General features: G+C 35.4%; 1 protein-coding gene across 19 annotated transcripts in view; it reads left to right on the forward strand.

Annotated features, from left to right (window-relative positions):
• Positions 1-23,458, forward strand: part of MYCBP2 (MYC binding protein 2) — a 204,765-nt gene that overhangs the window by 24,591 nt on the left and 156,716 nt on the right. For all 19 annotated transcript variants that reach the window (XM_074859472.1, XM_074859470.1, XM_074859454.1 and 16 more), the window contains exons 2-8: positions 2,584-2,659; positions 11,554-11,769; positions 16,677-16,830; positions 18,223-18,419; positions 18,649-18,891; positions 19,171-19,242; positions 22,106-22,202. In XM_074859472.1, coding sequence (XP_074715573.1) covers positions 2,584-2,659; positions 11,554-11,769; positions 16,677-16,830; positions 18,223-18,419; positions 18,649-18,891; positions 19,171-19,242; positions 22,106-22,202 — 1,055 coding nt within the window. The remainder of the gene's footprint in view (positions 1-2,583; positions 2,660-11,553; positions 11,770-16,676; positions 16,831-18,222; positions 18,420-18,648; positions 18,892-19,170; positions 19,243-22,105; positions 22,203-23,458) is intronic.

Genomic DNA, 23,458 nt, shown 5'->3' on the forward strand with positions numbered 1-23,458 from the left:
TCTATACCCAGGTTGTTTCCATGTAAAAAATTGTTCAAGCCTAAACCTTGCTGAAGATATTAACTGCTACAGTGGAGTGACTAGGAAGAGTTTATACTTGCAGAATCTTTAATGTTTGATGTATAAATGAGGTAGATCATAGCACCACAACTTGGAATCCAGAAGAGGAAGTAAGCCCGTTGCTGATCTTTCCTTCTTGCTAATTGGAGAAAACATTGTCTATTTATCATTGACAAATGAAGTTAGTCTACAAAATGGTGGGGGTTTTGCCACTTTGGAAATGAGCCCAGTCTTAGTGGGAGGAAAAAAAAAAGACGTATTGTGGGGGTTTCTAGACGTATGTGTATACATAGAGAAATACATAAAAAAATATGGGGACTGTCCTGTGAAATATTTACAAGATGAAAGAGTGCTTGTAATGTTTGCAGACTAAAACAAATTTGGAGAGTTAGCAAGGATTTTGGCAGGTAGGATTAAATTTGAAATGTCTTGGCAACTTGAGTTAGTGTCCTTTCTTAAAAAAAAAGCAATGCTTATCAAGTTGTCTCTGGTAAGTGCAAATTGTACTGTGTTTAAAAGGCATAATGAACAACACAACTAGTTAAGAGTATTGGAGGCTCAGTTGGAAGTTTGCAGGAAAATGTCAAGTTGCTCTGGGTTACTCTGCTGTGCTGTATTGCTGTGAAGCTGCCAAATAATACCTGGAATACAGTTAAAAGTTTGACCTTGGAGGTGTATGAGGCGATTCTTCTTCCTCTTCTCAACAGCAAATAAGAAGTACTGTTTTCGGTTTTGGTCAATGCAGTTTGCTTGTGTTATGGACTGAGAGCCCAGAAGTTGTCCAAAATAAATCGGGACTTTTACACTTAGGGTGAAAGTTTCATAAAAGGTTATTTGGTCCAGAGAAGAATGGAAGGGACTGCACTGTTCTTCATGTTTGACAGCAGAATAAGAATTAAGTGCATTAAACTCAGGAAGAAAAACTTTGTCTAATATAAGAATAACTAAATCGTGAAACAGACTATGGAGTTTGATTATAGAAATTTGGACATTAAAGGTTGTACGAAATTTCTTCCCCCTGCTTCTTAAATAGGTTGTGTGCTGTCATATATTGAAACTTTACTGTTGGAGAAACCTTAGGAGGTCATCTAGGTTCTCTTTATAAGCTTTAGTTTACTGGGGAAGCTGGGGGGTTCCCCCTCACTGAATCACTTCTCTTAACTCTAGGATAATGGTGGTGGTTCCTTACAAAAAAAGTAGTGAGATGACTTGTTTCTGTGGGAAGTGTCTTGATGAGGAATGTACCTCTGTCTTTGTTGATAGCTGAAGATGGGGAAGGTGATGAAATTTCTAGCAGGCAGCTTTCTTGGGATACTCTGCAGGGGTTCTTTGCTCGAGCTTGTTTTCTGACGGGTGGACATTGGTCAAACTTTATTTTCCATCTTTTGACTGTTGGACCATGAGACTTGCATACTGTTGCAGTCTGAATGCTCTACAGGAAAAAGTAGTAAGCAATATGTTTTTAGTCCCTCAAAATTGTTATTTAAAACAAAGTTGTTTGAATAAAACTGAAAGATTCTCCTGAATCTCAATCTCTTATTATTTGAAAGTGCAACTTTTTACTGCCTGTGATTTTCAGATTCCATAGTTTTATTTTTCCAACTAATCTGAGCTGTAAACTATTTGAGTAATGTTTAAGTGGCAGAGAGAAATGTTAGTAGCTGTTACTTAAAGTCCTGTATAGGATGAGCTGTATGCTTTTTTGCAGGGGGCTTGTAATCTGAACAGACCAGAGAAATGTAGAGTAGGTTAAAAAATATTAATCTCAAACAAAGTAATCTCAGTGATGGTGACAAAACAATTGAATGTGTGTATGGTGTCTTTTTTTTTTTTTTTTTTTTTTTTACTGGTTAGTAAAACGGAGGAGAAAAAGAGTATGTTAGGAATGAGGTGTGGGCAGAAGAGGGTTAGAGGAGTGTGTGTTAGCTAGAGCCATAATGTAACAGGATGGAAATGAAAAGTCTGTAAGCTGGGGGGGGGGGGGGAAAGTCCAGACAAAATTTTTAAAAGCTGTGTTCAAAAGTTGCAGTGTCTTCCACTAGCTGAATTTTCTGCCAAATGGTACATTTTTAAAGCTTCCTTTTTGTCTTCTAAGGCTTGAATCTTTATCTTGTAAAGACTTCACAAAACATACATGTTCTGTACTAACAGGTTGTATTACTGAGAATCATCAGTAATTCTTGCTCCTAGCATTGGTGTGGCACTAATGAACTTGTAATAGAAACAGTAGGGTAAAACAGTATAAAATACAGGGGTTTTTTGTCTGTCCTAGCATATATTCTACTTAAATTGATGAGAGTAAAGGCCTTTAATTCAGTGGAGCATTAGGGAAGCATCATTTTAAGTGCTTTATATTCTGATTTATACTCTTAAAATTCTGCCTGTGTTGTCTCCCTTTGCTTAGGAGAAAAAATTTTAGACTTCGGACTTTTTTTTCCTCTGCTGGTGCTGCTGTTTATTGTGGGGTATGGAAGGGAGTTTAATCTTTTGTTCTCATGGGGTTTTTTTTTTGCTCTTTTTCAGAAGTAAGAAACTTTTTAGCAAGAAAAAATTGAAAAGGAAACAAAAGACTAAGTTGAAAATAAAAACACGCAACAAGGTAAGTCTAACTAAATTGACAAAAGTTCTGACTCAAAGATGAAAGTAATCTCAATTGAGAGAAATACAAGGAAAAAATAAGTCCATCTAGCAATTTATTTGTTTAGAAAAGATAATAGTAGGCCAATATTGGTTTTTTACTGTATTCTAGATGACCGTGATACCAATATTAACCATATTCAACTGTTCAGCATGAAATAATATGAACAGAATTTTTGGTTCTACAGTTCCTAAACTGTAAATGTAGCCAAACATGTTGGTCTTAAAGTTAAATTTAAGAGATGCACGCACGTCTAGCCAACAGTTAAGAGACTGCTGCTGCAAAGAGTTCTGTCCATATTGTCTAAAGGAGAAAGGGAGCATTTAATGTCTAAGGAATCCAAAGTTACCTCTGAAAATTCCTCCGTAATGGAATAGATGATACTTATCTGTTAATATTTTCTCCCTGTGTAGCCCCTGCCCCCATCACTTTAAATGCATGGGAGCAGTACAGTGAACTTCTTGAAAATGTTTACATGTTTACTTGTTGCAGAGAAGAAATCTAGACAGAAGCAACAGTATTTTAAAATATTGCTCTGCTGCATTCTTTCTCTATTAAATAGAGAGCTATTATTTCTCTGTTTAAACTACAAGTCTTGGAGGGATTTTCATAAAGGCTCACTGCAGGCATAGAGGCTTCTTCCTAGGTTCCTACTCTAGGCAGTAAAGAGGAAGCAGCTAATTTCTGGAATGGTTCTGAAGGACAGAACCACTGAAATATCCAGTGAAAATGCTTTCTAGTCAGTTGAATGCCCTTATAATACGAATACACTGTACATCAGCTTGGCCATCTTATCCGTATTTGCCAAACCTCATGTAGTTACTCTATCTCAAGACAGATGACTTTGGGAGGGTGAAGCAAGCCTATATCTCTTCATTTGGTATTGCCTTTTTGGATACTTACCAGATTGTTCTGCTTATCTCAAGTAGTGCAGCTTCAGACTATGGTATAGAAGGGGCTTATCTTCACTTCTGTTCTCGTTACTGTACATGAAATATTTCTGGTCCAAACCAAATTTTTCAGCCCTTTCTTCAGTTGCTATGATATTAGAAGTTTTAGCCCTGTGCCCTTCATGATTTTTATCAGACCCACTGTCAGCAGAGAAAACCAGGTTAGAAATTTGAAGAAATTTTACAGAATGTAGTTAGTCTTTGTGTGTTTTGTCTGGTGACAGAAACTTGAGCTTTTAAAATAAGATAACTCTTCAGCTTTGATCATTGTTAGTATGTAAAGGGAACCTTGTCTTTCTGAGCAGTGGTGCCCTAGTTGAACTGCGAAGTAGGAAGCTAAATCCAGAACTGCTGTTCTGCAGAAGTTTGACAGTCAAATTTGCTTCTTGGATTTAGTTGCATTGGATAAATGGATTGGCAGGATCCCTTCTGAATGGTCAAAGACAACATGAACATATTAAAGGCTGTTCTTGTCAGTAGTTATAGATTTGGCACTAACTGATCATCTCTGCACCTCATGGCTGTGGAGGGTTGTTTTCAAGATTTTTCGTGGATTTAAAACAGCTACTTGATGCTTTAAGTAAGATTTATCTGCCTTTGAAAGGCATAATGGGTTTAAGTCTTTTACTGATGCCTCTATTCTAGACAGTCTTTTAAGGCCTGGTCTGACCAGCAGAGCACTGGTGTTCATTCCGAGTCACTGAGGTACAGAAAGGCACTCCAACTTATTTCAGCATGATAGCAGGAAATAGTGTATTTCCTGAAAAATGTAGCTGAAAAGGGAAAGATAAAATCAGCTTCATATCTTTCGGTTATCAAACTTTGTTTACTGACAAAGTGGGGTGGTTTTGTTTTTTGTTGTTTCCTTGGGTTTTTTGTTGTTGTTTTGGTTTCTTTCTCCATATGGCTTTCAATGCATCCCCATGCTTACCAGTGCAGAATAAGCACAATGATAATTTTTGCACTGGAATGTCTGAAAACAGATATGTGTGTTTTGTCAGGAAAATGTGAGTTTCCACTTGGAGCCTTATAATAGGGCAGATGGAAAAGCCCATCACTACTGGACATTCTGAGGAGGAGAGCTTGTGTATATCGGTTCATTTTTTAAGAACCAGAGTCTTTTAGTCTGAACAGAGGTGGGAGCTTTCTCTTAATATGCTTGGTAGAGGTAGCAAAGGCCTTAAATTAAGAATAAGGTGAAGGAACCCAAAAATTTGTTATTTATACCGTGCACTTACTTAAAATGGAAATTGAGAAATTGAAGGAAACGTAAAGAAAGTCACTGTTGAACAACTGAAGGAAAATGATTTCCACCATTTAAGCATTAAATGTCATAACATTTTAAGTATAAAACATTAATTGGTGTTTAATGCAGCCCAGTAGTTTGAGCCTTATTCTGGTTCTAAGCTGGGGTCATGTTATGATCGCTTGTATTTGAACTACTGTTAACTTTTGGTTTTGTGGTTTGGTATCTTTTTTTAAACAGAGGTATAAAAGTTTTCCATGTGGATGCAGTGTGCTTTGGCTTTAGAAATTCAGTGCTGAATAGAGTGACTTTTGCATAGAAAACAAGTATGTGGTTATTAGACGTGGGTGTAGCACCTTGGATTCCTGCCCTTCCCCCACTCCCCTCACCCTTTTTCTTTTTTGCAGCAATTATCACTAGAAAATTGTGGGCTGTATAACTTACCTCAATCATGTGAATATTGCTGCTTTCCCTCCCTCCTCCCCTTTTCATCCCCTGCAGTATTCCCACTTCACTGTTGACTCATAGAAGTACTGCTTAGGACACTTAGCTGAGAGACTGGATGGAAAGTCAGAGTTCACCATCTTCTGTTCTCATAATGTTATTTGAAGAATACTGAAAAATTGGAGTCCGCCAGAGTCTGAGAAAGTACTTCTAGTGATCAGCATCCATCTCTTTATGCAGAAGTTTTAAACTATGACTTGTTTAGCTTTATACAAACGGAAGGAATAATACCTTAGGAAAGGTCAGTTTGTGTAGCAGACAAATTTATCGCAAGCTAATGATTAGATGTATAAGGTGGATCAACTGGCATAAATATTTGTCTCATTAAAAACACACGTAGCTTCTCAAATAATTTGACAGTGTTTTCAATGGCTTTTGTATTATTTGGTGTTTCAACCTCAAGAGGGCATCCCTTTCTAAGAGATGTTTGAACTGTTCAAAGAAGAATTTAGTGAGTTTCTGTGCTCTGTTATGCAGAGGTTAGATCAGATAACCTTACATATCTTTAACAACAGATTAGCTTTCCTCTTCTGATTATAGTCTATATTCATCGCATCTGATAATAAACCATTATTGCAGTCATCTGGTTCAAGAGGAAGGAAATAAATTCATCAGAAAATAAGCTATGTATGGATTTCATCTTTTGGGAAAACTGTTTAGGTGTGAGACAAGTGTAGACGAGACCAGAGGGTTTTGTTTTTCCCGCTCCTTTCCTGGAGTGTACTGGAACATTACAAAAGGCTGACTGAGAAGAGCACTTGTGAGTCTGGCTGCTCTATTTTATGAACCAAATCCGTGGTGTTTAACCTCTGCTGCATAATGCATCCTTCCATGTATCAGGGACTATATTTTTACAAGGACAGGTCACACATCAGCGTATGGGCATCTGCACTTCATTCTCTCTCATAAAATATCTTCTTATTGTTTAGAAAAAAAGTAACACACAAGAAATACAATCTTACATTTATGTATTAAAACTACGTTCGTGATTCTTTACTTATATTGGCATTGAAATTTCTCAGACTTGCATTTAGATTTCATTATTCAGTAGTTCGGGATTGAATTGTTCTTTCAGTATCTTTTAAAACTTCAAGAGAAGGGCTTTTCTAACTTTATTTTAAATGTTTGGAGAACATAGTCTGTTTCTGTTTTGTCTACCTAAAATACAGAAAACTTTTGTGAGAGATTTAATTAGGTTTATCGCCTTTACGGATTCTCTGTTCCTCTGAAAAAGATGCCTTAGTCCTGACCATGGAAATGACCTTTCATCACTGTTACCTCACCTTGTATGGGTTCAGTTGAGGATCTCCTTTTTGAAGTTTAATATTGCACATTTTGTAAGAATGACATAATGTTTAAAAATTGCTCTTCCTTTCCACCAAAATTTAATTCTAGATGTTCTGTCTAGCACAAATAAATTTTTCTGGCACTCAAGACAGAAGATGTGATGAATACTGGGTATCTGTTAAGTTTTACTATGCATGTTTCATCATGTATCTGGATTTAAAAAGGTGCATTTTCAATTTATGGTGATAGCAAATGAAACAACAAAGATAAAGATTTCAGAATGTCCCACTTCCTTACAGCTCATACGAAAACCACTAAATCAAAAAGCATAATTCTGTTTTCCAGTCTTGAAGCTCCATTCTTTTTGAAAGCAATTTCATATTCCGAGAAACCAAATGCCTTGGGAGAAAAAAATGTAGAGCCTATCATCTCGTTTCCTACTCAGACATCCTAGAAGCTGGGCTTCTAGACATTCTTACACATAGTGAGTGCTTTGGATTGCAGTATTCCAGTAGCCATTAAGGAAAGATCATTTAGAGGTGCAGAAAAAGTGATTGTTGCTCTTCACCATAGCATCACAAAAAGATTTTTCATGTATCCGTGGATCTTGATATGCTTAACACCAAGAAAACAAGCTATCGGTGGGGATTTTTCTTGAAATAATGTATCCCATAGCTCAAGAGCAGTCTGATTGGATTATTAATAATCCTAGATCTGTGCAAAATTAATAAATTCCTTCACTGTGTTCGTAGAACTTGTTTAACATTTTGTCTTAATGTTCCACTGTTTTCCTTGACAGTGTAGAATTATTTTGTGTCAACATGAAATGCAGTATCATTAAGAGAATTGTTGTAACTTAAAATAGACTTATTAGTTTGATATAAGAATTACTAAGTGGGGCTCTGTAGGCACCGTTAGTGGTTAGATTTTCATAGTGATCTGTTCTACCTCAAAATCTATGAGCCAGTAGCAAGATTGTTCAGGTGGTAGCATGATTCTCATACTATCAGGGAAGTTTGTATGACTGTGTAGAAGAATGACCCAGTGCCATGGCTGTCATTAGTTGTAAAAAAGGAAACTTCCAGTTGATGGGATGAGTTTAAGTCCCAATTTCCTAACTTGATCGGTGCATCTGACCTCAGTGAAGTTAGGAATCTGTTGTAATCTGGGAAGGAGAAAATTTGCCTTGTATGCAAAAAACTTGTGATGTCTGCTTTGAATACTTTCAACTACCACTGCTGAAGAAAAGAAAACAGAAGAAGAAAAAAGGCAAGCTGCTCACTGAGTGAGCATTTGCATTAGAGGGGCAGAAAGTTTTTCATGTTTTTTTCTGATCAGCTCCATCTCTGCCTTTTGTAAAAGAAATTTAAGAAAGTGTTGGTTATACAACCTGCTCATATACCTTCACTTTTGAACAGATGTTTGTTCTGAAGACCTAGAAACTATAAATATTATAGCTAAAGCCCTTCAGTGACTTGAGCGAATCGGTCAGGAGTAAATCGTCAATGGTTTTTACCTTATGGTGAAGTTTGTAGCGGGGGCGGGGGGGAGGGGAGAGAGAGAGAGAGAGAAAGAACAATGTGATGATCAGAAGTTTCCTTCCTAATCTCCAACCAGAAACAACGTGTCTTGTCATTCAGCATCTTTCTTTTGCCTTGAGACGTGCTAAGCATTTGTATGCTTATACATTTACTGTTAATTCAACTGTGGTTTTTTCCCCTCAAATGAAAGACGGTAAATAGTGAAAGTCATAATTATCATTAAGTTCTAACCTGTTTTTACAACCCAGCAACTTATCATTCGAAAAGAGATTTATTTAGTACAGTTGTAAGGTCAATGTTTTTAAACTGATAAAACCAGGTAGCGAATTTCAAAACTATTCTTGAGCATTGTTAGGATTGCTACTATATTTGTCAAGTGCGTAACAGAATGGAGTATAAAATACTTCTAGTTTCAAAGAATTTGCAGTTCTTGGAGATAAGGTATTGTAAAGGGCAAGTGGAGGTATGAACTGAGAAATGTAAAGAGTGGGTTAACATCACAGCTATAAATTAAACTCTACTTCTTAGTCATATATTCTAGTGCTACACTGTTCACAGAGAGAAGGGTTTTCTGGAGAATGTTGTGCTGTACTGAAGTCTGTGTAGGAGATTATTGAATATATAGTTTGTGCACTGTTGTAGAGGAGTGAGACACTAAACACGAAGATAGAATGGTTAAAGTGCTTGCTGTTTAAAAGCTAAAGCATTAGGAAAGGGACTTTTTAATAGTTGTAAAGTATTGAGAATACTTAGCTTATTAATAGGTAAGAAAACATACATTAATATTTTATCTAGCACTGTGATCTCTAAAATTATCAGTGCTGGTTCAACAATTTGGCCAACCTATTTCAAAAGAGGCTACACGAGCTACAGAATTTAGGCTGTTCTGGAGCAAAGACCAAGCTGAACTCCTGACAAGAAAGAACTGGAATGGAAACTCTTCACAGATGTTATAATTACAATACCTGATACTAATTAGATAAGTGAACTTCAGATAGAAATATTTCAGAGAATCCAAATATTTTTCTCTTCCTGTAACTGTCAGTAAACTGCAAAATGCTTAGTAAACTCACTAAATAATTTTTTTAACCTGTGCGTTTCAACTGAGTTAGCTTTAAAGCCAAAAGCTGATATTGTGTAGTATGCCTTAACAGCAGCTGCAAAAACTCTTGGGGTATGGATATTTGACATACAGAAGAGTCATATGTTATAACCATTTAGTTTTGTGGTGCCAAATACATTTTAAAGTATATCATAGCTCGTTATCATTGGTATCAGTCCAAATCTATTTTGATGCAGTTTGATACTGGAATGACGTAGGAGGTTGTATCTTGAGTTCTTGCACTGATTAATATTGTGGGTTTTTAACAGCAGCTTTATTATTTCAAACGTATTCGTGTTGAACAAGGACTAAACTTATGTTGTCTTTCAATCCCTAATGGCAGAAGTTCTGTTGTGGTTAAAAAAAAAAAAAAAAAAAAAAAAAAAGGGAAAAAACCCCCAAACTTTCAGTATGTGTAGGGAACTTTTTCCAGCTTTTTTTTTTTTTTTTAAATTATCTTTATATTTTTTGTGCTTACTGCTAACACTGGTGTGGTTAAGAAAAAGTAACAAACTCTATGCTGGATAAAATAGGCTACAGAGCAAACCATTGCTGTTTAATGTTTTAACTTGCAATAATTTTGTAGTAATAATGAAAAGGATATGCAAATATGTACCAGTACAGTTAGAGTAATACTGTAGTCAAAAATAAAAGGAAATATGTAAACTACATGAAATATTTTGAAGCTATTTTGAATTTTTTGTTAACTTTTGTAACATATGGTGTTAAGTGTTCTACGTTGGAAGCCCATGATATTTCTGGTAATAATAAAAAAATAAGTGCAGGTAAAAATGTGCTGTGAACCATTGCTGTGTTTTGATGTACAAAGTTGTGGCTACCATATTGTAGAAAAATAAATCACCCCATTAAAACATTATCCAATTCACTGGTTCTCAAACTTCTTTTTCCCTCTTCTCTGCTAGTTCAAAGTCCTCTTTCCCACCACCGCTCTCAGAGTATATCCAGTCTGATCTGTTTCATATCACTGTAATATAATTCACTGTGTACTCTCCTACCAAATGAATGTGATCATTCACAGTATGTATCCTCCTTAAATAAAAAAGACAAAAAGCCTCCACCCTTACTGCCCCCCAAGAATTCAAGAAACAAACGAAAATAACCTTGTGAAGTAGTCATGACCCTGACTCAGTCAGAATTTTGCCTTGCGTGTTCAAGCAGATTTGCTCTGCACTCTTAACCGAGGCCTTCTCTCCTTCTGTAGTCTCTGTGCCCTCTGTCTGCACTGAGGTATTACAGAGAATTTCTTCTTCCCATATGCCTGAATTTCAGTTTTTCATAGCCTGTGCTTAAAGCAGCCTAGTCTTTGTAGTACACCACTGAAGAGGAAGTATAACTCTGCCTGGGAATTTTTGTTGTTGTTGTAGGGTTTTGTTTGTTTCTAAGTCTGTCATTCCTCCTGTCCCTTCTTACTCTTGCAGAAAGGGAGAGTATGGGGCAGAATTTAAAAGATGTTTTCCAATATTAATATTTTTCGAAGTCTAATGACAGTCTCATGAAGGCTCTTTTGTGTCTTGGCAGTGGCTGACAGTAATATATCTGTGGTAGATACCAAGGTGAGGGTGGGGCAGGGTAATGTAGTTTCTCAGAACAGTTTCCCAACTCTTAACTTTGTGGCTCAAGGCTTCTGAAAACAGAATGGTGTCTTGTTTCTTCGTAGGCCTTAATAGATTTTTGTATTCAGTAGTCTGTCTGTTAGGTATTATTATCCGCAAAATTATTATCCACAGCATCCTGCCAGGGGATTTTTTGAACTTACCATCTGTTTTCATTTAATTACAAAACAGTAATGGTATTTTAAATTTCTAATATACATTTAGCAAACAGCTTAATTTTTTTATTATTTAACAATAAATTAAAATTAACAACTAGAGTAACAAATACTACATTTTAAAATTCAGTAATAATAATTTTAAAAACCCAAAACTGACCCCTGTTAAGAAGATGAATCCTGAATTCTGCTACTCTCTTGGCTGTGGCACACACAGGTTTGGGCCATCCTGTAGCCTGAGCTGCTTTTCATTTTCTGTCCCAGTGTCCTCATCAAGTTATGAGAGGTAGAGACTAAAGCCAGATGGAATACATTGAGATTTCTTCCTCCTTTCTTCCCTGCCTGAAATATAATTGGTACTTAAACAGGAAAGTTCAGTTTGTATTTAGCAAAGCTTGAAACTTCTAATAAACTTGAAACTAATCTTGTTTTTCAGACTGAAAACCTGGAGAGTACAATAACCATACCAGATATCAGATTACATAGCAACCCTTCAGCTTTTAATGTTTACTGCAATGTCCGCCATTGTGTGTTGGAGTGGCAAAAAAAAGAAGCATCTGTATCTTTGGCTTCAAAGAACAATGTACAAAGTGGGGATTCGGACAGTGATGAAGAAGAGGAATCCAAAGAGCCACCTATTAAACTTCCAAAGGCAAGTAACTGGGTACTCATTAAAATGTGCCATGTATGTGATCTAAAGTTTGTATGATCTTTGTGGAGAAAATAGAACAACATTATAAGCCAGATGCTCAGAAAATAGCTATAGTTTTATTTGTAGTCCATCTAGTCCAGAATCATTTGATTTGATGAATTAGGAAGATCTATGTACCTGCCCAATAATTAATTTTAAAGTCAACTAAATGTCAGGTAAACATTCAACATGCAATCCTCTGTAAGTACTGGTACTTGAAAATAACCTACAGCCTCAAAAGTCTCTACAAAATGCAAATAAGGCAGCTCTTGCATCTGTCAGAGGCTACTAGCTGGTAGTGATAAAGGGTGCTTTCTCTTGCTTTACCCCCAGAAAAATCTTAGTGCTATTGGAATTCAGCTGTTGGAGCATTTTCAAAGAGGACTTGCCAGGTATACGTGTCTGCAGTAACTGTCAATTATTCTTACTACCTTAGTTTTTTAATCTTTCCCTTTTTTGGCTTTAGTGCCTTTTGGCACTAATTAACATTAAGATTTGGGACACTATAGCTCAACTGTTATGGTAGGTTTCTTGCTATTTAATGCTTCTGTGCTTATAGTAGGATTAATGGTGGAAAGTCAGAAATAATTATATAGGAGTTACTGATTTTTTTCTTAATTTGTTAGTTCCCTGATTCACTTCTTTTGTACTATGTAACTTCTGTGCATTCAGTTTTATTCATTGCTAACTGATTAATGCTATGAGTCCTCCTTCCTTTTGTTGTTATTCTGAGTCTAAAAAGCGTATTCAGAGTAACTTTACTTGTTTGTATTAGCTCTAAAAACAATACAAACAAATACTGAATTAAAAAGGTTGTTGCCGCAGTGATTTATGTAGAATGTTCTCACTGCTTAGAAAATTAGAATTTTATAGGTGATTGTGTTTAGGTAGTATTACCTGAAGGGCAAAGTTGGCACTCTGGAAGATAGTTGTGGAGAATTGCAGAGGAACATAAGTCAGGTAACTGCAACTTGGTAACTGAAATGTCATGGTTGATGGTTTCAAAATAATGTGCGGTCAGTAAAAGTAAAGTTAGCATTGTTTATTAACTGCATCCGACCCCTTGTGGATTATACTAAAAGAATCAGCAAGTGCTTGTAGATGATTAATTTGAAATTTTAAGTAAAAGGCAATGTAGCTATCAGCATTTATAAAGAATGGAGTGGAGTTTTAGGGATTTTGAAACTAAAAGAGGTTCCAAGAAGGATGAGATTTACCAGTGATATGAACAGAACACTTTGAAAATTAAAACATTGGTATTGATAAAGGTGATGGAGAGTTTATCAAAAAGAGACATGGAAAAGCGGTGCAGTTTAAAAAGATGGTGGCTTAGAAAAAATGGTAGGGAAACTGTAGGTAGGAAACTTTACTTTTCCTTTCTCAAAACATAAAATCAGTGAGATATTTTGTTACCTTTAATACAGCAAATACAAAATTGATGAAAATCAATATGCTCTCAAACTATTAATTTTTAACAAAGAATCTGCAAAATATCTAAGAATTCAAGAATTTTTACTGGTTCAACAATGTCTTAGTGCTTGGTACAACCTCAGTATTTTTAATTACTATCTAGCTAATATTGGGTTGTTTAGGTCACTCTGAGGTAAGACACTTTTTATTATTATTTTCACTTACATCCATACATTTGAAAAAGGCATCCTGTTGGAGCTGTCTTGCAGGTAGTAAAACTGCATTACAAACAACATAGAGGCTATGTAAATGTGTTTGTATCCTGAATATATGCTTTTAGTATATTATGGTCTTGTTCTTACCTATAATGAACAATACTGGGTAGAGCTTAGTTTGTTAAATACAAAGATGACTGTTACTGAAGTTTCTATGGTTTACAATATTTGCTAGACCAGTTTCTGAAAGTAAGTGTTAGCTTATTAAAAAAAATACTGATGTATTTTGAGTTTGACAGTGAGGTGAAAGTCAGATTCAAAAGAAATGTAGTCAGGATTTGTGCTTTTCCGGATTCTCCAGAGTTAAACTGGTGAAGTTCATCCTTGGTGTGTGGGGTTTTGTTTTTGGTTTTGGGGTTTTTTTTGTGAAAAGTCTTGGTTTAATTGAGAATAAGTTGAAAACATTATACTTTTTATAGTGGTATAGCTTAGGTTGAATTAAGGTGTTCTATTGAAGTATCTTTTTTAAGTTTTAAACTTGAGGAAGTCAGGTTTGTTAGAGCTTTTACTTAGAATACATTTCGGAATTAAAAGTTGGCCTACACAATTTCTATAGTAAGATTGAGAACAGTTGTTTTTAACAACTCTTAAAAAAGAGACACACAATTTGCTGGTCTTCAGATATTAACACAATAAAGTTCGTATTTTAGTTGTGTTTGGACAGTTTAGTAACTTGCTTTGATAGCTTTAAATTTTGGGTTTGCAAGAAATATTTCCCTTTGCCTGACTTATTTATTTAGTACGTTATTTATTTAATACCTTAGTTAATGATGGGGAATTCTCTCTACTTGAAATAGGGCAGATTCAGTTCTACTGATTTGATTTGTAATTGTTGGAGTTAAAAAGAGGCGCTACCCCCCCTCAAAATTAAACTTAGCACTGAGTTATGGATGATCCACAGAAGCCCTGTACTGAAAGGAACAAATACTGGATTAAGGTGATTAAGGTGGAATTAACTGACTTCAATATTCTTTGTTTGTGCAGTAGCATACATTTTGCTGCTTAGCTAATAAGCTTAAGCAAAAATTAAAATTTTCAAATTGTAACAAAAAATAAAAAATACTCTCTTTAGAAACAGACTTTAAGTCTTTCAGAATTCATTAGGAGAATGTGTTACCTGTGGAAAGTATTTTTTGTATGTATATAATATACATATAAATTAATGCAGAGTATTAAATATACAGAGTATTATGTATTCTTAAATAAACATAGAAATGTGAGTATTGGGCAGTTATGAGAGAGAGAAGACAAAGGAAATAAAACAATGTAGATAAGACTTCTTGAAGAAATAGAATTTTTTTAAAGAATCAATTATGGGTCACGATGTCTGCATTCAGGCTAGAATTTTGTGTACCCTTCATAAAGTGGGCTTATGATTTTGATCTGAAATCTCAAAGATGTCAGAAAGGGAACGGGAGGGTGGCTGAGTGGAGAGCATCAGTAAGAGCTGACAGGCTGTGACACATACTGAGACTGCAGCAGTGCTTGTTTTGGCGCAGAGACCCTTCAGAGAGCAGTGAGAACAAGCTTAAGATGTATTGAACAGACTTGTTTATTCTGTCCTTCACTGCACAGTTTGGAGGAGTTGAGAGAGAATGATACACACATTGTGTATATATAAAATACATATATATATTTAAGGTGAAGAGACCTGTTTTAAGAAGTCTACCTAGTTTGATCTCAGATACTACAAAAAACAACCCAAAAACTCTGCAGATCAGACAAAATCCCAGCAGAACTATTCATTGTTGATTCTTACTGTAGTGGAAGTTCACCAAGTTATTTTCTCCGCTGTGTTAGGTTCTCTGCTTTCTCCAGCTGCCTCTGTCAGCTGCTAGATGAGGTCTTTTGTCTGAAGATTAGGAAGAATACAATAAATTTCTCAGTTTCTCTCAAAGATACTATCACTGAAAAGAAAGGGTATTTCTAAAAATGTACTACAGTGTATTTTATTCTTTATCCTGCAAGATGTTGCTGAGTTTTGCATGCTGGAAAAGACATCTATGCTGTTACTTTGTTGACAGTTTTTTTCCTCTGTAGATTCCATGCATGTGTTTTCCCCCACTCTATTGAAGATATGGAATGTAAGGTCTAATTTGCAGGAAAATTGCTGTTGCACTTTGAAGACTTGATTTGATTATGTTTCTATTCTTCCTCCAAAAATCAAACAGGTGGTAAAATACCTTCTGAAAGATAAGAATCGAAAAAAATTGAATGACAGGAAAAACACTTACAAGGCATCCAGTAGAACTTACAGCTGACTGTCAGAATAGATCTGTCCTAAGCATGAGTGGCAGTTCCATTAACAATTTTATTTATTTTCACATTTCAGTCTTTTTCCTTAGATTTACTCAGGGGTTAATCTATATTAAACACTTTAACATAGGGCTTCTGCTCCTGACAGAAATGTGAAGAATAGTGAACTGAAGATATGGTTGCTTATTTGTAATGAGTTAACCCTGCTCACTTTTCTTTTATCCTCATCATTATTACATACTAAGTTGAGAAGGAAGTGAAAGGGAACAGTCATTGGAGAAAAGCATAACTATAATCGCTCAGATTCTAAAAGGGAAAGTTAGGAGGGGCTAAAAGGGAGAGTTAGGAGAGGCTGTAACAGTGCTGTTACAGATGTTGTATGTCTGTGAGTACATATGGAGTTTTAGTGACAAGTAATTAATCTTTATTTTTTATATTGTCACCAAAACAATCTCGGAGGCTTTGGAGGGAAAAGTACTAGTGCTGCCGGTGTCAGCTGTCTAATGTATCATTACTCAAGTTGGGAAGTCAGGTTGCAAGTCAATTCTAGCTTGCTGGTTCACATTAATGAGCAAGGAAAAAGGAAAAAGAGGTCTGTCAAAATGTGAACTTGATAGAAATTAGAAGGGCTCAGAGGCACATTTTATCTTACATTGTCCAAAAAATTTTAAGTTTCCTTGTTTTATCAGGGAACCTTTACTCTGCTTAGATATGCTCTTTCATATAACGTCATTACTTCTGTGTAATATTTGCTAGTACAGTTATATAGGTGGGTTCTTGATTTTGTTTCTCTTTTGAATTACCATTGTATTCTGTCTTTTATATTTTCGTCACTCAAAGAACTGTGAACACTGTGATAGACCTTTATTGATGAAGATCCAAAAATACTATATTAACAGGTATTCTGAAATATCTGTACTTCTTTAGATCATTGAAGTTGGATTATGTGAAGTCTTTGAACTGATAAAGGAGACAAGATTTTCTCATCCATCCTTGTGTCTCAGGAGCCTACAAGCCCTACTTAATGTGCTCCAGGGCCAGCAACCAGAAGGCCTGCAATCAGAGCCTCCTGAAGTCCTAGGTAATATTTCATCTGTTACTGTCTTTGTATTCACATGCATCTGTTACGTGTTGGATAGAAGAAAATGGTTACTAGCAAGTATTTATGAGATAAGAACATGCTTGTTCTCAACTGACTGACTATTCTGGAGTGCGAACTCCTTATGGTCTACCAGTACTTTATCAGCTTAAATCTTTTGTAGAACAGGAATGTTGGCATGTAAAGGTATATATATAAAAAGTTATGTCTTGTTGCTGTGTAATGCAGAGTTTCAGTGAAACATAGTAAACCTTACAATCTTACAAATTGTTATTCATTTGTCTTACTAAAGCTATAAAATACTTGGTCTTATTTGAAAGAAGATAGTTCTACAGTGAACTTCTTTTGTGATCTGCTGTTGAAATCTGTAGCTTAACTATTTAATGTTGTAATTTATATAAAGCTGCTAAACAAAGTGTCAGAATTCTTGCTTTTATTTCCTCTGGCCATCCAAAAGCTTCCCTGAAAATTAATTTTGCTTTTAATGATATTAAAAATAAAAGTTGAACTCCTTATGACTTTGAGTATATGATTGATTATGTGCTTTAAGTTAAAACCCAATTATCTTTTGTTAATTCATAGTTTTTACTGGTTTATAGAACTGCAAGGAAGGCTAGGCTGTAGCATCTGCTGTTTAAAAATAAAAAAACTAAAATACATCTTAAGACTTTCTATGTATGTTTTCCTATGTTATGGCTTAACAGTAGTGCATTTCCAAAGACAATAGTAATTTCCTACAGAAAGTTTTTATTTTATATTGATGCACAGAGTATTAAAAAGCTATGAAGAAGGCTTTGTTTTGATTACTGCTTTGGTGATTATTTGTATGTGCTATCAAGAAAATAGAGGTCGATTTCTGTTCACACCTTGACGGTTCTAGATGCTCAGCCACTAAACAGTGCTTGAAAAGAGGCATATGGTCAAAATAATTTTCAATCTTTGATTTGAAATGCTCATTTCTGAGAAGTGGGATGTGCTTCAACATGGGTAATGGTCATAAAGATTAGACAAGTTTGGTCAACATCTGCACATCATCTCAGTGATGACGTAGACTGAATAGGCAGATAAAGTAACTCCTTCTGGCCCATTTCTTATTAATGTGTTCCACTGTAACAGAGGAACTTGGTTTCTCTTGTTCTCTGGCCATTGTGATTATCAAGACTTGATGTTTTCTGGCTGAAAAAGAATGAAACATTAAGTATGTTTTAGGCCTACTTAAATGGGATGCTTTCTTTTCCGTCTGGAAGTAGGGCTCAGCATAACGTCTGAGAAAATATGTATCATGTATTTTGTAAGATTAATTTCCTGTTGACTAGCAAATTGCTTGGTATGATTTTGTGACTTGTCTATGTAATTGCTATGTTTTATTTGCAGAATCCCTGTTCCAGCTTCTTCTGGAGATAACTGTCCGTAGCACGGGAATGAATGACAGTACAGGACAGTCCTTGACAGCACTTTCCTGCGCTTGCCTCTTCAGTTTGGTAGCTGCATGGGGAGAGACAGGAAGAACATTGCAAGCAATCTCTGCTATCCTCACCAATAATGGCAGCCATGCTTGTCAGACTATTCAGGTCTTGCACTAAAACTTCTCTGTATCTGGGAATTTATGTAAATGATGTGTATGTGAGTTCTGAGAAGATCTATTGTGTAAATTCAGTTAACTTTTTTTCCCCTTACTATTTTTGAGATTAGATAGGTATTTCTTTGTCTCTCTTGAGTTGGAGATAGAACAAAAAATCAACATCTAAAAAATAGTCATGTTTTTCACTCACTTTTTTTTTTTTTTTTTTTACTGTTCAGGTGCCAACCATTTTAAACTCTCTTCAGCGGAGTGTCCAGGCAGTTCTAGTGGGAAAAATCCAAATCCAGGACTGGTTCAGTAACGGGATAAAGAAGGCAGCCTTGATGCACAAATGGCCATTGAAAGAAATATCTGTAGATGAAGATGACCAGTGCCTACTTCAGAGCGATGGTTTTTTCCTCTATCTCTTATGTAAAGATGGACTTTACAAAATTGGCTCTGGATATAGCGGAACAGTGAGGGTAATATGATTTCTTCTTGTCTGATGAATGCTGGTTAATACTTTAACTTAACTTTTATGATGTTCGGTTCCATTGAGAATCTTTTGTAGCTTACTAATGATCAGTTTGTCAATTAGTTTGTCTAAAATTTTCTAATGATTTCTATAAGAGTTTTACGGCATTTTCTTACAATTTTCACTTCTCAGTATGGTTGAAGACATTGTTACTTAGATGGTAAATGATTATGTGTAAAATTGTCACTGATATTTTTTTAAATTATTGGAAATTTTTGCTTTTCAGGGCCATATATACAACTCTACATCCCGCATCAAAAACAGAAAGGAAAAAAAGTCTTGGTTAGGCTATGCTCAGGTAGGTGAATACTTAAAATCTAAAATGTACACCCCATCCCTTATGAGTAATTTTAAAATTAGACTTAGAATAAGCTTACATGGATATTTGACTTCTTTTATACAAATCAGTTTTTTGGTACTGACTTTTTAAATTATGGAAGATGAGGAACATCTGATGGTACTGGCATATGAAAGGAATAATGAAAAGCATCATTGATTTCTGTTGACACTGTAAAGACTTTCTCAAAATATGATGGTTTAACATGTAAATTTATGAATTGTACAGTTGATTGATGTGTGTGCCTTAGGTCAGTGGATGTAAAAATGTGCTGCTGCAACAAATCAGTGTAAAAAAAATACTTGAAATATCTGTTTGTGAAAATAAATTGATTTTAAAATGTTTGCAGCATGGGATGTGCTGTTTTTGATGGGGGAGGATTGAGGGTGTGTAAACCATAAGTAGACATAACTGTTGACATTACAACAGCAGAGTTAACTGTATTTGGATATTTTGTTTTTTTGAAATATTTTGTTTTTTTGAAATATCAACTAACTTTTCTTTCACCTTTGCCATTTGTTATAAAACTAGTGGGGTTTTTAAGAATCCTATTATTACTGCTGAGTGCGCTCACTCTCTTCCCCCCCCCCCCCCCCCCCCAAACAAACACAAAACCCCACAACAAACCAAAAATTAAATTTCAGATAACAGTGAATTTACTTAATTTTTTAACTACTGAGTAATTTTTATTGTATATTTGCTATAAACTGAGTGATCTTTATCCCAGTGTGAAATTAACTCTACTCCTTGCAATGCTTTTGAAGTTAAATTGTTCATTACATGTATATATTCTATTATTACAGTTATCATATATATATAAAGTCTGATTTTGTTTAGTATTGGAACAGATCGCCAAAAGGTATACTGGCGCAATACAAATGTGTGCAGATGCGTTCATTCGGGAGCCTGTTTTATCAGTTTGAAAAGGAATAGGATCCATGCAGTTTTACTATATAGTTACACATTTGGACATTCTGTATATAGGTATAAATATATTTGATGCTCTTCTTTGAGTGCTTGTACAGGTATATGCACTCACAGTGACTGTATCCAAAGGCACTGGAAAAATGTCGCTTTGGGGCTGTATTTGTAGGAAGATGTCTAAGTTGCACTTATTGCAAAGTATGTGCCCGAAAAAGAGGTAGGATGTGCCCCTCAGTCTCATTTCCCTTCAGGTGCTTGGTTAGCTCAGATTCAAGTGACTTATCTTACTTCATCATATAAGTTATTTTAGACTGAAACTTTTCTATCTAATGCTCTATACTTATTTTTCCTAGTTTGTGTGGATTTGTTTTTCCTCATTTTGCAGAGATTGATTTATCCAGGAAAATTCAAGTAGTTTATATAGAAGGAAAAGGGGTGGTAGGATTTTTCTGGTTTTGTTAGGCGATTGTAATTAAGGTCTCTGACAAATGAAGATATTCTGAGGTTAAGCCCTAGTGACCTCCCTGTGAAATGCATCCATTCTTAGATATGTAGAATCCTCACCTGAGGCCAATCATGCTTCAAGCAAGTGCAAGCCATTGTCATATCTCATGCTATGACACTATTTTCAGGATCATTACTTAGTCATTATTCGTATTGTCCTTGACAGCTCACCTGTAGATGAATACTACTTTGCTTGGCCACAGTCACCTTGAATGAGTATGTTCATAAGTGCCCTTAAGTAATCTTTTTCCTTTCCTGTAGCTGCTTGTGTAGAAGTAGTGCTTTCTAAGTATAAATTCCACGACTGTTTCTACCCTGCTCCCTCAAAATCTTTGAAGGGTTCACGGGCATTGTAGCATCGAAAAAGATACAAGAGCAAAGTTGCCATATTTGTCTCTCTTACAGATATGTGCACTTTATGCAAAAACAGGGGCTTGTGCAACCTATCTGGTTTAAGCTAAAGCAAAACTTATTTAACTGTGTTTGTTTAAAAGTGCACTCAAAGTTATAAGTGTAAACAATATACCTCAAATGTGAGTTTTGGGTAGGCAAATCTTTTTACTGATAAACCTTCTAAACTGATAACTGATTCAAACCTTTGAAAAGTATATATATGAAGAGAGAGAAAATATTATTTTGGTATACCAAAGGAGACTTCTTGATATGAGCTGCTGACCAGAATAGGTAATTTTTGGGAAATGAAGGTATTCTGCACATGGAGAAACAGAAAGGAAATCATTAGTCCTGAATATCTCCCTTCCCCTAGGTCTGCTTAGGAGTTGGGAAGTGAGTAGTATAAGAACTCCTTTATATATAACCTTGTGTCATGGCTGTAGTTGCTGAAATCACCATATACTTTGCAGGAATTTCTTTGATGAAGAGCTTAGAAAGAATGAATATGTGGAACCTTGTTAGTGTGGGAGTCAAAGTAGTTAACCAACATTTTTGAAAAATGCACTTATTAATGTTCATGAATGATTACTCTTCTGTATAGGGCAATATATGTGTCTCCTTGCTGGAATTCCTGTGAATCATTTGTTTGGAAAGTGGGGACAGGAACATTGGTTTTTACTGGGGCTTTTAACTGTAATTGTATGCACATATGAAGAACAGAACTACTACGGGTGGCTTCAAAAGCTGTATACAGGCTTCAGCACACTGATCTACAGAATGTAGAAAGTGGAGGAAGAGGTCAAATTTCTGTTTTTTACTTCAGAGTTTGATTAGTGGAAAAGTTGATTGTCAAAATGAATCAAATTTTATATAAAAGTAAAAGGTTTCCAAAATTTTTAAAATATACCTAAAGTAATGATTGCATTTTTTCCACTTTTGACAATATCCTTTGATGTATTTAAGAATATTTTTATACCAATATATATATTCTTACTCTCACCAGGGTTATTTATTATATAGAGATGCGAATAATCACAGTATGACAGCCATAAGAATAAACCCTGAAACTTTGGAACAAGATGGTACAGTTGCTTTGCCAGGTAAGAACGTCCAGATATGAGAAGATAGTTATAGCTTACTGTTTACATGCTATGTGTTTTCAGATAAGCAGAAGTGAAATTGAGACAGATTTTGAGATCACAAAGAGACTGCTTTTTTATTACTTTGGTTTTGCTGCATTAGACCAGCTGCAGTATTTCATTCACAGGTCTTGCATCTTACTCCAACTACTGGAAGAATATTGCCACATTTTTTAGAATGTATGGACATCTTAATTTAAAGACTCCCAAGAGCTTAACTTCCTTCTTAAAGAATTTTTATTTCTTCCTTATTTGAACTTTAAGCATTTGGGTGAGATATGACTTTGTTTCCAGTATCTTTTACATGTAGATGATTACAACCTATGGCCAAAACCATTTGTTCTTTAATATAGGTAGAAATGTATCCAAAAAACAAAGGAGGCTGATGAATCCTTATTGACTGTGCTTCTGATGTTTAAATTGCTGGTTTTGTTCATTTGTTTTGGGAATCTTTTTTATAGCTTTGTTGTTTGGGTTTTTGTTTGACTTTTTGCAGAGGAGCCTCCTAACTTAGGTCTCTGTTTAGAAAATGAGGGTGTTCCTGGGACATGCTTTAATGGCCTCCTGGTGAAACACATATGTTCTTAGCCACTCACGTAAACAGTAGAAGGGCACAAGAATATGTTTTGATTGAACAACGTCAGGCTTAATAGATCAGAAGAAAGATTTTGTGTTGCATCCTGACGTAAATAAGAAGGCACTGACTGAAACCTCAGAAAAATTCTCTATGCTTTTTGTGTTTCAAACACAAACAGTAATTTTTGAAACAAACTATGAATGTAGAATCTAGTATATGCATCTTTATGCAAGTCCTTAAAATGTGGATGTCTGTTTAAACTGCTTGGTTTTTGTGGGGCTGTATGAGAAATTTGAGTGAGAGCACATATAAGGACCTGACAAATTGCCCTGTAGGATTGTTTTTCGACTTTCTTAACCTCAAGGCAGCTTCTTCAACCAGTAGGGTCCTTTGAGGTCCTTAATTATGTTACCACTGGTAAACAAATCAGTGATCTTCATGCAAGTCTTGGGAGACACCTAAGCACATTTAAAGTTACACCACTCAGCTGTTAGCTTTCTTTTGCAAATCTCGTGGCTCGTGTCATTCCGCAAGACAGCCTTATGTTTATGCTATAAAAATGCACAAATTAAACAAGAGTATGCCTTCTAAACAAAAATGTATTAATCTTTCAGTGCAAAAGCAAATCTTACAACTGTGG

The sequence above is a fragment of the Strix uralensis genome, chromosome 2, assembly GCF_047716275.1.
Source record: "Strix uralensis isolate ZFMK-TIS-50842 chromosome 2, bStrUra1, whole genome shotgun sequence".
In the NCBI taxonomy this organism is placed as follows: domain Eukaryota; kingdom Metazoa; phylum Chordata; class Aves; order Strigiformes; family Strigidae; genus Strix; species Strix uralensis.